Genomic DNA, 16,192 nt, shown 5'->3' with positions numbered 1-16,192 from the left:
TGATTAGTCCTAAACTTTTGACCTGTGGTGTAAATATACAATTTAAAGGTGCCACGATTTTTTACCTAGGCATATATGAATAATAAAAGCTCTGTACATGGTACTGACATATCGTTGTGAGCCTTAAAGGCGATTGTTTCCTCATTTTTATGTAAACCTTGTGCATGCAAAAGACTGCTGGGAAACAGTCCAGATGTACGCCCCAATATTAAATGAAGTTTATTTAACTAAGTTCGGGAGGAGCATGGTCATGTGATCCAACCAATCTGTGCGAAGAGGTGCCTATAAATAGCAGTCCCTCCCCTCTGTCCCGGCCGAGACAGATTTTTTGCAGCATCCCTCCTCCACCCCATCACCTCACTCTCATCTAGATTCATTTATCACAGTTAAAGAGAGGGAAGTACTCTGGGTTCGGGCTAAAATTCAGAGCTCGGAGCCCTCTCCTCGGACAGCACGCCAAATATGCTTTATCTCATTCCCTATCGATTACATGTTAATGCGAACTCGTGAAATCACACATTAAATTAAATACAAAGTTGTTTAAATGCTACAAAGTTGTGACTGCTGAGTTAGTGCTATATGCTAATTAATGCTATATGCTAACGTTAAGGCTGAAGTTCTACTATTGACTTCACAGTTACGTTTTGCAGGTCTATATAAAAAAAAACACAAACTTACCACTCAGAAACGTTTATTGACAATCTCCAAACAATTAGTTATTCCTCAGAATCTGTATTTTGGTCTGATACAGGATTTCAATAAAAGGTCTGTTTACTAATATGAGCTACTGACATGAGCCTCAGAGCAGAGCAATCAGAGCAGAGCTCAATATTATTATTCATGACCCTTCAAAATAGGGCAAAAATAGACCATTTCATTCAAAGGACAAATCGTAGGGTTGTAAATTAACATGTAAAAAAAAAATTCTGGATAATTTTTGCACTTAATAAAGTTACATACCTTATGTAAATATCAAAAAACAATTTAACATATTATTTAAATGCATTCTTTGGCACCTTTAATCTGATATCCTAGTGATTGTGAAAAGCTGAGAAACATTGCCAGGTCATGTCATTATTAAGCACCCTAAGTGATGTCAGAAACAGTCTATGTCTCACCCCAAAATGAAAATTTTGTCATCATTTACCCTCAGGTTGTTACAGATCTGTATACAGTTCTTTGTTCTTATGAACACAGAGGAAGATATTTGTATTAAAGCAGAAAACAGAAGCACCATTAACTTTTATACTGTAGTAGGGAAAATATGGAAGTCAATAGTGCTTAAAAACGTTTTTACAAACCTTGCTCAAAATATCTGCCTTTAAGTGAATGATCAAAGAGAAGAGAAGATATATAAATAAATAATTAAATTATATATAATAAAATCTGTATTCTAAACACACTATCATGGCAATATCAAGTTATTTTGTAAATATTTTTTCATAGTGTTGTTTTTGTTTGTTAAGGCGCCATCTGTTGGACAAATTGAATCATCACATTACATTCGAATTGGAAGTTTTTCCGTTCAACAATTTTTTTTGCCTGGTAAAATTTGTGTTATGTCTTCAAAATGAAAATGCATTTATTATTTAATATTGAGGACAAACGTAATAATTCAGTTGGATTTTGGTTCAAGTTGCCTGTGTAGGCAGTCCAATATTTTAAGAACTGCCACGAGGCTTCCACGAGCTTGATATTGTTTCCAGGAATAACTTATTTCCACATCCCTCATTTGGCAGGAAAACGTCTGCTTACGTGCCAAAAATGACACTGGCCTCAGTTTTATACTATAACTTTCATTTATTTTTTCTTGTAGAAAGTAATCATGCGTACATTATATGCGCAACACAAGTTATTTGAATTGCGATATACAGATTTGATATATCGATTGAATATGTGTCAGGCCATCTGGAGTGTATTACGATCAGCCTGTGAAGACATGCCTTTCCAGCATCTTCTTTCGGATACAGTCCCAGAATTTTAATTGAATAACATACCAGTTGCTTTTGGACCTCCACTTTGCTCTGCCTCTGTTCACCATACTGACTTTAGATAAGAAGGGAGGTATCTCAGTTTTACTACACAACTCACACTAAACTAGAAGAAAAGACGTTTTGAGTGCAACAACAAAGACGAAATATACAACATGTCTTTGGTAATCATATTACTACTACTGTTTGGCACGGGGCAAACCCAAAGAACTTCTGATTTTATGATGCAGTATTTTCAGAGACAACTCCAACAACTGGAGGTAAGAGCTTTATTTTAAAAGAGTAAACAAATCTTTTCATCCATTGTGTATAAGGTAGGCTACTATTCTTTAACACATGAATTATTACTAGCTATACTTTTAACTTTAACCTTTAATTAAGCACACTTTTATTGATGATTATGATTTATTTGCCAAGTAGAATAATCAGGTTCTGAAACAACAATCATTCAGTTTAACATAACCCATAATCTTCTTAAATCATAAGAAAATTAAAGGTTAGCAAATTATTTCAATTCCCTTACCAAATTCCCTTTAGTCAGAATTAATTTGTTGTATGGTTAATCTCATTTTGTCAAATCATACTTCTTTTTATGTTTATTGTGAAACAGTTCCTACTTGTTAGCAGTTAAGTCTATTGCTTAAAGCAGTTGAGGGTTGCTGCATATTTAATGTACGCGCACTTGGCTTGTTTTTGGTTTTGGCTAGAGGGAATATGATTAGGATGAAAAACAGTCGTTATGGCTAGATAGGATACAGCTACGGCCAATCCCCAGCGAATGTTGGATATGGAGTAGGATATTAGGATGAAACCCGGCGAGATTTCACGAGATTTTGGCCATAGCTGTATACCTTCTAGCCACAGCACTTGTTATTAAAGGGATAGTTCGGCAAAAAAAATATTATATCGATGATCGATGACTCACCCTCAAGCCGTCCGAGATGCATTATGTCCATTTTTTTAGACGAACACATTTTCAGTTATTTAAAAAAATAATTGAATTGTTACACAATAGTGACCCCTACTGGACACCTGTACATGATAACATTTAAAGCAAAGACAAAATTGCTCTTACACTATGTTACACCTGTTTTTTTACATTATGAAAAAAGTACTTTTTTTGCTTTGTTTGGTACACTCACTTAAACAGGGAAGAATGATCAGATGTGAGCAGGACTTCCAGCAGTTCAGTCAAAGGATGTACGACATGTCCAAGGAGATACACGGCCAAACAAATAGGATGAATGTGTTAAGATCAGAGGTCAAAAGGCATGTGGACACTGTAGATATGTGCTTGGATCGCTTGGAGAGGGATGTGGAATACCTGCACAATAATATTCCTGACACAGCTCATGTCGAGATTGAGGACTCGCTGCTCGAGCAACAAGTTAAAGAGGCCAAACATAAAAAGACGGCTGGAATTCCTAAAGACAAAGGTAATTAAGACTTAGGAGGGCAAGTAAATGGTGAAAGTTTTCATTTTTGGGTCGACTATCCTTTTAAGGCACTTGTGCATGTGTACTGTATGTGGATTAAAGAGTTAATTTCCATTAGCAAAACAAGGAAGGTTGCATGCTAAAACATTTTATATCATGTGTCTTTCAGATTGCAGTTCTGAGGTCACGGGTATCAAGTCCCTTAAAATTGTAAAAAAGGCTGGCGACATCGCTGGATCCTGGATGAAGGATCCAACTAAGGGTTCTTCTAAGATTTACTTTTTTAGTGGCACTAAAAACAGTACACTTTTGGCGTATGCCTCTTTGAAGACTTTCACGGACACAAACTCTACCAAAAAGACGGAAGTCATCCATCTTCCTTTCCCTTGGCATGGAACAGGCCATGTGGTCTACAACGGCTTTGTATACTACCACCGTGCCGACACCAAGAACGAGATCCTGAAGGTCCACCTCAGTAACGGCACGGTGACCGATCGATTGTTGCTCCCTGCGGCTGGACTGATGCCTGTATATTCCCTCAACCCTCACACCCTGCTGGATCTCGCTTGGGATGAAATGGGACTATGGTCGATCCATGCAGACCCGGACTTTGGCGACAACTTGGTGATCACCAAGCTGGACCACAGCAGTCTGGCTGTGGAGCACACCTGGGATACCAACTGCAACAGCCTTGATGCAGAAGCAGCTTTCATGGTCTGTGGGACTTTGTACGTGGTCTACAACTCTAACTCTGTCGGGAGGTCAAGCATCCAGTGCGTGTTTGATATTCATGATACTATCTACACTGAGAGCACCCCAATGCTTTTCTTCCCAAAGCGTTACACCAGCCACTCCGCTTTGCGCTACGACCCCAAGGACAAACAGCTCTATGCATGGGATGATGGCTATCAAACCATTTATAAGTTAGATTTTAATAAAGTCGCAATAACCTAAGTGTAACAAAGTCTTCATGGTGCAATCCTGTATTCAGTTTTATAATCACATATAATCTGTTTTAAAAATAATAAACCTAATTTTCTTGTCCCAGACTGGCATTTTCTGAAAAACAAAGAAATATTTCTATAAATAATATTTCTTATTATCTCTGACTTCCTTGGTTCAGTCACCTGCCATGAGTCTTCTAGTAGGCATATAGAAAATAAAACAGTAAAAAAAATGCATTAATTTGTGGAACAAGCCAAATACGATTTTTGAGATTATTGTAAATACATTGCATTTTAATAATGCATTTGTTTTAAAATTATATCTGTAATGCATGTGTCTTAACGAAAATATTTTTTAGAAATAAAATGTTTATCTTTCACACCCAGCAATCACCATGTCTGTCACCATGGAGTGATAATACTATAATCATTTTTTACAGGCAGTGTTGCTCGAGTTATTTCCCAGCAAACACTTTTTGGTTCTCAAAACGTTAGAATAACGTTCCCATAACGTTAGTTTTTGGTTCCCATAACGTTATTTTTTTAAGGTTTGTTTTTGGTTAGCCAAGAACATTTTCTTTACAGAAATAGAACGTTATTTTTAGGTTAGTTTAACGTTAAACTAACCAAAAATAACGTTCTAATGTTAGGGGAACGTTAAACTAACCTAAAAATGACATTCTCCTTACGTTATTCTAACGTTATCTTAGCGTTAGAATAACGTAAGGGGACCGTTAAACTAACCTAAAAATAACGTTCTATTTCTGTAAAGAAAACTTTCCTGGCTAACCAAAAACAAACTTAAGAAATAACGTTATGGGAACCAAAAAAATAACGTTGGGGAACGTTTTTAGAACAAAAAAAAGCCTAACGTAAGGAAAACTTTTGGGAACCAAAAATTGTTAGCTAGGTTGTTCATTCATTTATTTTTATTTAAAGATTATATATTAATTTTATAAACATATACTTGGTTTATTAATAATGTTTATAAATATGATTATTTGCTAATTATTATTTGCTTTTGTAAGACCTGGGCCTGTAAAGGTTTTGTAACCTGCATGTATGCGCAGTGGTATTTAGTCATGCGCATGCGCACTTGGTTGTAAGGTCTGTTTTTTTAAACCTACACAGCAGATGGTGCTGCTGTTCTCCTTTCAAATGTCCAATTCCAGTGAACTCTTGCATATTTCAGGACAAGGACGACACTACGAAACAACATATGGGAAAACTGCTTAATTTATTATTTATACAGTAACACAACCCGTAAAACTAAAATTAGTCATGAAATAACAACAGCATTTACTGTTCGCATGCTTTTACAACCTCAGCACTTACATCCCAATTAAAATAGTTCCGAAATACTTCATCATTATAAAATAGATTATTCGTTATTAATTTTTGTTTTGGCATAATTTGCAAATGATTCAGCTGTAGCACACGCCCCTTTGAATCACATGACAGGTGATTGGTTGGAGGAAATGTACGCATCGTTTTATTTGATGAGCAGCGCAAACTGGCACATGTGGAATACATCAGCACAGAATTTACCTCAGTCTCGATCTGGATTTATCTCTTTAACAGGTATGTGTCATTTTACATGCATAATTTTACAGTTTATTTCTTGTTTACACAACTTTTTTGTTGTTTAGTAGTCATTCCAATGTGTAATAAATCACTATTGGATTCACTAGCGTTGAAATTGTAATACATTTTTACATATTGTCATCTAGGTCATTGACTCACAGTAGTTTGTTATTCAGATTCATTTGTGCACGCTATAATTTTACTTTTTTTAAACATGAGAAAAATTATATATTTATTTAGATATATGTATATATAGTGAGCAAAGGATCTCCAAAGTCGATAACTGTGTCATACCTGTGGTGTAGGATAAAAAAGTCTTTACATATTATCTGACCATAATATTCACCCAGATATTTTGACGTTTGGTCAACATTTAAACCATTCAGCTATTGTCATTGTTCATTATCACCAATTTTGAATATATATTTAAAGATTATAAATTATATTCCTTCATCTGAGCTGCAATAGAGATTTCACTTTGGTAATGACTGTGTTATTCAACAAAGCTGTCTGTGAAGATCATGTGCTCTCTGAGAAAAAGATAAAGGCTTATTTGTGTTCCTCCACTTCCTTTGGTTTTCTTATGAAAACAGTGCACAATTGTATTGCTCTTTAACAACATACCATCAGTTTAATAACTAATGCATCTAAAATAAATAGCAATTGATCATTGTGTAAAGAGTATATATTTTATATACAGTGGTATTATTTGTCATGATCTTTCACATTATCTCCAAACATAAAACAATCTTGTAAGCAAATACCTTTACCTACAGTATTAATTTTCAGAAAAATACCTTGAGGTCAAGCCAGTTCAGTTATAATAAGCATCTTTAGTTGCTGTATCATCGGGCTAATTCAGGTCCATTCAGGTTTGGTTTTTAGAAATGTTGTGAAATGGTTGAAGATGAGTATAAAGTTCAAGAAAACATGTGAAGGAGTGAGGTCATATCCCTGTTGTGAATATACAGTACAGTAAAGTACACTATGCCCTCAGGCTTGTCTGCTGTGTATTTACTTTGACCTTATTTCCATAAAGGTGCACACAAAACACCCTGACTGACCAGTTTTACCACGCATGTTTCATTCCCAGAATTTATAATTCGATAATTGGAGCAGTATGGAGTGTGATTCATAAACTAAGTTCACCAAGTCTAGCACAAAATTATATATTATTTTGATTTTAGTTTTTTTTATGTGCCAGAAAACTAAAATGTAAGTGTTCCTGTAGATCAATTGGTAGAGCATTGCATTGTAGCGCTGCAGCACAAAGGTCTTGGCTTCGATTCCCAGGAACAAAAATACAGATAAAAACATGTATGGATTGATTTCAGTCAGTAAACGTCAAGTAAACACTTGTGCTACGTACAGTAAACTTGCTAATATCTACTAGGCACTATTTCACTCTGTAGATCTACAGACTGTTATACAGCGCTGTGGAGATCCCATGCAATATGCATTGGGCATGGGCAGTATTGATGTCAAAGACCTGTGGGATAAAGACATGACGTTTGCCCTCGTAAGCAAGGCTTTCCTGTGCCGAATGACTCGCTGACATTTCATGGGCTCTTGTGCCACAGTCGAATGCACTCGCTTGAGACTGACATTTCTCTTGTTACTGTAGAAGAGCGCAGCGTTCAACCCAACTGCCAGAACGCATCCGCTTCAGTGAGTAGAGCTCGGGATGGGCCGAAGGTTGAGCCCTCGTCGACCTTCCAACCGCCTACACCTTCTCAGGCAAGAGTCATGATTGAATCATCCTATGCATGTAACATCAGGGTGATGTAACATCACTTGGACAGTCTGATGTTAATACGTTTGGAAGTGTTATGTTGTAGTGTCTTTATTAATGCGATAAAACTTGTGTCAGGTGATCAAGCCACGTGTCGCAGTCATGCAACTCAATGCCATTGTTATATGAACCGGCGGGGTTGTTATAGTTGACTTAACATCTACATCGTGGATGTAGTAACGTAAAGCTCAAGGGAGATTATTATACGAGTGTGAACCTGGCTTTCATTGTACTATCACATTGATAGTCAGTGCATTGTTTGCCGCCACCAAACACAAGACCCAGATAATAAACAATGAGGCCTTGTGTAAACTTTTGTGCCACAGGTCACCTTTCTGTTGGCATTTTTGCAGCTGTACCACATGAAATGCTTTTTTATAGGAGAAAGAGACAGTGGGATGAGCAAGGTCCATGCAATGTGTTGTGCCTGTCAGCTGCTTGCTGAACACACACACGTTTGGATGGTTTAATGCAGGGTGCTGAGTGAGGATGGTAAAGCTGTCTTTGATGTTCTCATATTAAGCCGTGTTGACGTGCTGGGTTTATTGGTCTGACACTTAATGCTGATGCCACTTCCTCCCCCTGTATTAATTCTCCCAAGGTCTTTTACAGTATGTATTAATTTTGCTCATGCTGTACATCCTGAATAAAAAAAATGCATAACGTATCCCAGAAATGTTCTGTCATTCTGCTATGGTCCATAACTTTTGCCTCTTTATTACCATATTTGTTTGATACGTATAAAATTGCAGGTTACTCTTAAGTTAGATACATTATGTTTACGTTTGTTAAAAAACAGAAATTCTTGCAAAGCCAAACTCGATAGCTTAAATTAGGGCTGGGCGGTATGACGGTATATTCCGTTACTGCGGAATAAAATGTCAGACGTAACAGATTTTTCTATTCCGTCTATTCCGCGGAATGCAAATAAATGGGCGTGGCTAACTCTGCCTCCAGCATGTTAGACTGAGTGTGACGGAGAAACATGTAAAATAGTTCACTTATAAAAAATGAACGAGTTATTTGTGTATTTTTTATAATAAGTGCCAGTGAATCCACCGCGGGTCACGCAGCGAGACTCTTGTCTTGCTCGCTCTCGCTCGCTCTCTCTCTCTCTCTCTCTCTCTCTCTCTCGCGCGCGCGCTCTCTCTCTCTCCTCATGCAGCTGCCGGCCGGTCTCTCACGTGCAGAGGTCTCTCTAGGCAAGCGCAAGGAGCTGCGAGGCCAAATAAAGAGTTCTTCTCGCACATAATGCTAATAGTTGTAAAGTTTTCTGAACTTTAGGCAAGCTACGACAAAACTCGCGTTTATATCAGTGACACGTGCGCTGCTGTAGTTCCATGCGCCATATGCTTATACAAACATATTTGATCGGAGAGACGAGAAAGAGATGCAAATGTTAAGGGCGTCAAGACCTTTAAACAAACTTTATGATCATCACATCATAGCATCTGTCATATTTATAATATTCAGAGCTTCCTTTCTCATATACAGGTATTAATCCTGTCTGTAGGTTTTTGCATATATTTATACCTGTTCATTTTACATATTGCATATATGTTTAATGTTATGTTTGCATAAATACAAAATACAATGAAGCCATACTACACTTTCAATAGTCTATAAAATTAATAACTCAAAACAAGCTTCTGTCTAATCAAGACTTATCTGTTGTTATCTTCTGGGCATTTTCACTTTAACATTATTAACTTTAAATTGCTCATATTTTAAAACTGTGGTGAGCATTTAGTTTAAAGTTATAGTGAGTGGTGTATTTCTGTACATTTTTATCATCAAAAAACTATATAAACTGCAAAACATGTATACCGTGAAATATTCCGTTCCGTGAAATAAAATGACTCATTCCGTGAAATAGATTTTTGGTCATTCCGCCCACCCCTAGCTTAAATGATAAATTATGATTAGATGCTTATACCATTGCAAGTAAGCAAAAAGGTACGAGAGCCTGGGCTGTAAATAAGGTTGCAAAGGGGCGGAACGTTTCCGGTAAATTTACGGAAACTTTCCATGGGAACCTAATCTGGGGAATTTTGGAAATTTAACAGGAATATACATGAATTATTTGGAAATTTATGGAAATCTTTATAAATAATATTAAGGTAATACAAATCTTAATTTTATTTGCAGATTTATACAGCACAAGGAAGTTTTAAAATGTTTTATAATTTACGTGAATACATGCAAAGATCGACATTTTGACATTATTTTGTGTGCAGAATTCAAGAAATTATCTGTGCATTTTATTAGGGATGCACCGATACCGATACTGGTATCGGGTATCGGCCTCGATACCACATTTTCTAAAGTACTCTTACTTGTTAAAAGTCCACAGATACCAGGGATCGATACCACGGTCTGAGAAATGTCTATGTTTGAGCGCGGCGTGTAAGGGGTTAATGCCTCTTATGTTGTCTAAAGAGGCAGAGTTTATAACAAACTGGAAAACTAGTCCCTTGTTTTTTGTTAAATTATATGACTAAAGCTGTTACCTGTAAATTTAAATCATGTTTTTTATTAAGTACTCGGTATCGGTATCGGCAAGTACTTAAATGCAAGTACTCGTACTCGTATTCCAAAAAAGTGGTATCGGTGCATCCCTACATTTTATGGAAGAATGCAAGTACATGCAGGTAGTGTGGCCTTAAAGGCAAACACCACCTTTTTTAATATTTTACTATGTTCTTACCTAAACTTAGACAAATTAATACATACCTCTCTTTTTTCAATGCGTGCACTTAATCTTTGTACAGCACGTTGTGAATGTGTTAGCATTTAGCCTAGCCCCATTCATTCCTTAGGATCCAAACAGGGATGAATTTAGAAGCTACCAAACACTTCCATGTTTTCCCTATTTAAAGACTGTTACATGAGAAGTTACACGAGTAAGTATGGTGGCACAAAATAAAGTGTGGTGATTTTTAAAGTCTTTATACATGAATTAAACCATGCGTACATTTCTTCCAACCCATCACCTGTCATGTGATTCAAAGGGGCGTGTGCTACAGCGGAATCATTTAAAGATTTATACATGAATATCAGATGACGTCAACAGCGTACATCACTCACTTCTCAAACTCGTCTGCCGCCATCTTGAGAACCTGATACGGCAAGATCGATATGTTAGTCTATGTGTTTCTGTACCTTGTTTTACATCAAATATCAAATATTTAAACGTTGCATTATTTGGAAGCTAAAACACTCAAGATTCATGTTCTTAGCTTGTTTTTGCCATCAATACACAGGAGTGAAAAGGATTAAATAAAATAAAGACGGACCGCATATTTATATGAATGTCGGTATTCACATACAGTATCTTGCCATATGGTTTTGATTATTTCTGACATATCCAAAAAACTTCAGCGTACATTGCAACGTAAGGGTCCACTCTTCAAAATGCATCCCACATTTTAATCCAACACAAAGAAAAATAGGGAAAAATCCCACAAGATCCTCCTTTGTTTACATACATGCTTACAATCATGTTTCACGATCACTGAAAAAGCATCTCTTTCTGCTTCGTTAGACTGTTCCGATTGTTTATTTTCAGATAAGGTTTGAGAACTTAAAATTTTCTGGAATACACATTGGGTAAGCGAGGTGTCATTTTGCGTACCTTCGCTTTTGACTAGATGAAGCCAACCATTGCCTATCAAGCAAAGTTTTGATTGATGGGATAGTAACCAATCATGAAACGATTACAAGAATTCAATTTATGTCAGTAAAATGTACTTCTGCGCAAATCTGCACTAATACATGCAGAGACATGCGTGCACAGTCTGCGCTAGGGTTGTGCCGATAGACGATAGTATCGTGTATCGACAATCTTCAGACATATCGGCAATGGCAGGCTTTCATGGCGATAGTCATGACGATAGTTGGCGAATGGTTATTATTATTATTATTATCATCATAGTTTTATATTAACACCCACAATTCATGCTTTTCCTCACATGAGGGTTTGTGGGCTTCACTTTACGTGGAGAGCTTGTAAAGAGAAAATTCCTTCTTGCACGTACCTGCACTTAGTGCGCGCGTCTTGGTCTCCTTCTTCCACTAAATCCAGCGCGCCCCGTCATTAGCAGCTGCGCTTCTCTCTGTCACACGTGCACGCGCTCTCGCGTCTGTCCGAAGTCTAAACATAAACTTAAGTAGTAATCCTTATGTATTTGTTCAGTTTAATGCGTTTCATGCGAGCTGAGGCAAACTTTACTTTTTGTTTAAAATATGACCCGCTGCATATTAGCGCCTCTCTCTCACTCTCGCGTACGTGCTGAAAGCTGCGCTCTGTCCGAAGTCAGATCACTAGGTATTAATCCTGTTTATGATATGCATTTCAAGGAGTTGTAGCAACACGTCCCTCGTGTTTAATATATGATTGTGTTTAAGATATGATCGCGTTCTGCTGGACCAATGCGTTTAAAAAGGCACCTCATGAGAGCACCACTGCTTCACACGTGTAGTCTTCTGCAACAGCACTAAACCAATGCATTGAATTGTTTGTATGTGCGCGCACGTGTGTGTGTGTGTGTGTGTGTGTGTGTGTGTGTGCGCGCGCAGATGCATGTTTTTACAGTTAAGTAATCATGATAGGGTTTTAATGACGCGCTCGCATTAATGGCATCAGGTTTAAGAAGGTTGCGGTCATGACGCTGTTGCTCTTGTTTTTTTTGTCCACCCATCAAGTGACTTGTTATGAGTAAAAAATTAACAAATAAAAAAATGAGTAAACGTCTTGTTTTTTTTGTCCACCCATCAAGTGACTTGTTATGAGTAAAAAATTAACAAATAAAAAAATGAGTAAATGAGTAATATCGTGTATCGCCGATCTCACAGGCTGACGATAGGACGATCTGAAAATAGGGCATATCGCCCAACACTAGTCTGCGCATTCAAATGTTTTGTTTTGGTAACGTAGCAGATCGGCTAGCCTTTCACAGAGCCACTGAGAAACCTCTCCAGAGGTTAGATATAATGACTTTGTGTGTTGAGAGTGTTTTGGAAAAGGTGATAAGGAGCACGATCGAGGTGCAAAAATACCACACTGTATAAAATGAAATTGTGTCGCAGAGTCGCGCTTGACTGTGGAGCTGCACTTAGATAATGTAAGTTTTTTATTGTTTTGTTCATCATAAATTCATAGTTTTTTTTCATGTTAGCTGTTTTTGATGATAAAAATAACAGTGGAGATGACTGAGACACGAGACACATGGGCTCTTTTTTCTATGACATGATATGTAAATGAATCATATTTATGGCTATATGAATCTGAATCATAGAATATACAAGCTATGTGGCGAAAAATATGCTGTAAATCATAGCAAGCTAGCTATAGACAGTACTGGGTAGGTACTCAAGATGGCGTCAGTCAAGTGGAATGATTTATGAAGTCACAAGACTGATAATCATGAATATTGTATGGCGGAAGAGCACTTCGTTTTCAGCACTTCGACCTCGGGTGCAGTGTGCCCTCATAATCTTTAATAAAAACACAAATCCCATCCCCTCTTCAAACCGATCTCTTTTTACTTCCGGTCATACGGTATTGCAGGTGGGCGGGGTCCGGGAAAAGATTGCAGTGATGAGCAACACAACCCAACTTCAAACCTTATTTCGTTTTAAAAGCCGGTTTACTCAGATATTCGTCACCACGAGGAAAATAGAAAAATCAGTACTTCCGTTTCATGTCGACTTTAAATAATGCAACAGTTACCATTTTTTTTATTTCTTTACATTGGCATTTCATTAAATTTCTCTGTCTGGGGATTAATAAAGTAGTGTCATATTACAGAACATAAAACAGCAAAAAAGACTTATTTTAAATAAGTTTTTAATGTTATAGTTATATATTAATGTATCACCCTAAACACGTTCATGGTCAAATTTTTCTCACATTCTGTTAAAACACAACCTTGGATGAGCCATGTTCATCATTAACTACAGCATAGCAAAAATACAAAAACTTCCTGTAGTAACTCTTGTTGGCTTATCTAAACATCCTGGATTAAATGAAGGAGAACGGCTATTCCAACACCAGTTCCTATTTGGCTTACTGTACCAGACACACAGTTCAGAGTCTCTGACAGTATTTTAAATATAAAGTAAATATGAATTAGTATTATAAATGTTGTTTAACAACACCATATCAACACTCTATACGCCTGACTTGCTTTTGGCGAGATACCTTAGAGACTATTAACAAAACTTGTCACAGGTTAATGTAATGCAAACAAATGTCTCAATACATGCAACACTCAACACATAAAAATTCTCAATGCATCCCAGTTGTATTTTTGTACTTTGTAATTTTGCAATTCAGGGAGTCTTCATACAGTATTCATCATTCTGTCTAGTACACATACAGTCTGAACAGACATTGCCTAAACTGCGTTTCTTAATTCCCAGGCTGGTGTGGTCTTTTTTTTCAGACAGACAGGCTTGTCTTGTTTAATATTGTCTCATGCTCAGACTCATCTGAGATTTTTTATAACAGGACGCCACCTCCGGCTGTATCTTGGTGCACCAACAAAATGTCTTTGGGATTTATTTATACAACACAATCTGAAAGTAAAATCCTTTCTAAAGACAAGAGGGCAATTTAACATAATCGTAAGATCAAGAAGTTAAAATGAGCAATGCATGTTATTATGTCTGTGGAGTGTGAGATGTAACATGTAGATGTTGTCAAGCCTTTTTATAAATACAGTGGCGTAGATGTCCATGCAATCACTTTTAGAGATACAGCAAAGAAAAAAATGCAGACTTAGTTACAACACTTTGATTGGGCTGAACCTTGGAAAATCAAGGTTTCACTGTTTACGGGATTCTCTATTGAGTTTCGCAAATATAGGGAATCAAAGTAAACAAGGTCTCATTGCTGTGAGTAATGTCAGACATGTGATGTCAGGAATCGTAGAGAGAGCAGAAGAGGTGCTAAGTCACCTAGTAACTCTTTACTCCGGGGTTGCAGTTGAAAGGGTTTCACCAAATCTCCCATGCATTGTTCAACAACACTGCCTTACTATGGTAAGGAATTCACTTCTTGTTGTTAGTCTCAAAGGTAATGGCGTAAATATACTAAAATCTTATTATCTGGTCTCATATATGCAAGACTGGACTTCCAACAAAATCCATACATTTTCTAGTGCTTGATTTTCTTCACGTATATCTTTTGGAATGCTTCTGAAATTTTTGAACTCGATCTGTTGTTTCCTATTTTTCCAAACCTGTTTCCATTTTTATAGTTTACTGAGGTGTTGAGTTACCAGTTAAAATGTGCAGGATTCTGGCTTTCCGCCTGCTTGAAACACACCACACATGGAGAAAAGCAGTTGCAGGTGCCGTGTGTGGAAATATTCCACATGTGGAGAAATATAAAAAATGTAAACCGCCAGCAGCGTTGCATGGTCATTTCATTATTTGTAAGGAAACATTTATATTTCAAACGTTATAAACTACGCCATACACAAGGCTGACCTCTGACCCAACGTTACAAAAATATAGTTTTATGCATGAGCGGAGGTCTGCGGACAGTGCACGTTCCGCTGTTACGTAAGTCGCGCATGCATGTACAGAAGAATGTAGTATGTACAATAGCCCACATTGCATGCAACATGCATGCATCAAACGTCTGTGTACACGTACAAATAAGCTCTGCTTTGCAAGGCTGTGTGCATTCGTTTGTGTGTACGTGTGTGTACTCGAAAAAAAAAACTGGGCTTTAGAAGACATTTAATAACAGTATGGATTTGTTTTTGATGGATGCATGTGGGTTTTGGAGTTTTAAAGCAACAATAAAGAGTTTTTGCTCTTTGCTTCCCCTACAGGTTGGAAGCGGAATTGTCCATTACCACTGTCGTAAATAATTTAGCCTACTGCAGCAAAGCTAGCTCTAATTGGATTGTAGGTCTGCCTTAAAGCAAGTTTTGGTAGTTATCACTCAAACTACAGGACCGCGACCCGACGGTTGGAAACTTGTTTAGTGCGGTTTTGGCCTATAGAGGGCTGCAAAGCCAATGTGAAAGTGCCGTTCACCCTGTTTCGAAAACATTATTTTAAGGTAAAAACAACTCTTTGGTGTTGCTTTAAAAATGGGGCACTATCCAATGTCATTATAAAGCTACAAAGAGCCAAGAGTTTGTTTAATGTAACTCCAACTGTGTTGGGCAGAATAGTGAAAGTCCTATATACCTAGGATGGGTGAACTATTGCTTAACCTTATCTTCACCAGACTGATTTGATGGCACCAGAAAGTTATTTAGTTGGTCAGATAAGAGTGCTTGACCTTCTACAGTGGCTCAAGAATCTTAAACCTGTTGGTGTTTAATCAATTGTAGGACATTGAACGGTTGGATAAGTGATAAGTACCCTGCTGAGAAAACTAGTTTATACCAGTATACATTTACAGGCTTGTCAAGGCAAGTTGGT

At 37.2% G+C, this 16,192-nt stretch overlaps 2 protein-coding genes across 13 annotated transcripts in view; both read left to right on the top strand.

Moving 5' to 3' along the window:
• Positions 1–1,913: 1,913 nt before the first annotated feature.
• Positions 1,914–4,471, top strand: olfml1 (olfactomedin-like 1). The gene is made up of 3 exons (XM_065291690.2): positions 1,914–2,251; positions 3,142–3,427; positions 3,597–4,471. The coding sequence occupies exons 1-3, from the start codon at positions 2,147–2,149 to the stop codon at positions 4,379–4,381; spliced, it is 1,176 nt and encodes a 391-aa protein (XP_065147762.1). The 5' UTR covers positions 1,914–2,146; the 3' UTR covers positions 4,382–4,471.
• A 1,373-nt stretch (positions 4,472–5,844) lies between these two features.
• The window catches only part of ppfibp2b (PPFIA binding protein 2b), a 59,493-nt gene continuing 49,145 nt past the window's right edge, over positions 5,845–16,192 (top strand). For 11 of the 12 annotated variants that reach the window (XM_073813351.1, XM_073813349.1, XM_073813345.1 and 8 more), the window contains exon 1: positions 5,845–5,952. The gene's annotated coding sequence lies outside the window, so the exon portion shown is untranslated. Of the gene's footprint in view, positions 5,953–7,579; positions 7,693–16,192 lie in introns of those variants that run through there. The other variant, XM_073813341.1, reaches the window with a different exon arrangement.

The sequence above is a fragment of the Paramisgurnus dabryanus genome, chromosome 23 (genome assembly GCF_030506205.2).
Source record: "Paramisgurnus dabryanus chromosome 23, PD_genome_1.1, whole genome shotgun sequence".
In the NCBI taxonomy this organism is placed as follows: domain Eukaryota; kingdom Metazoa; phylum Chordata; class Actinopteri; order Cypriniformes; family Cobitidae; genus Paramisgurnus; species Paramisgurnus dabryanus.
The sequence above is the reverse complement of the archived record's forward strand: the minus strand, read 5'-3'. Positions and strand labels throughout refer to the sequence as shown.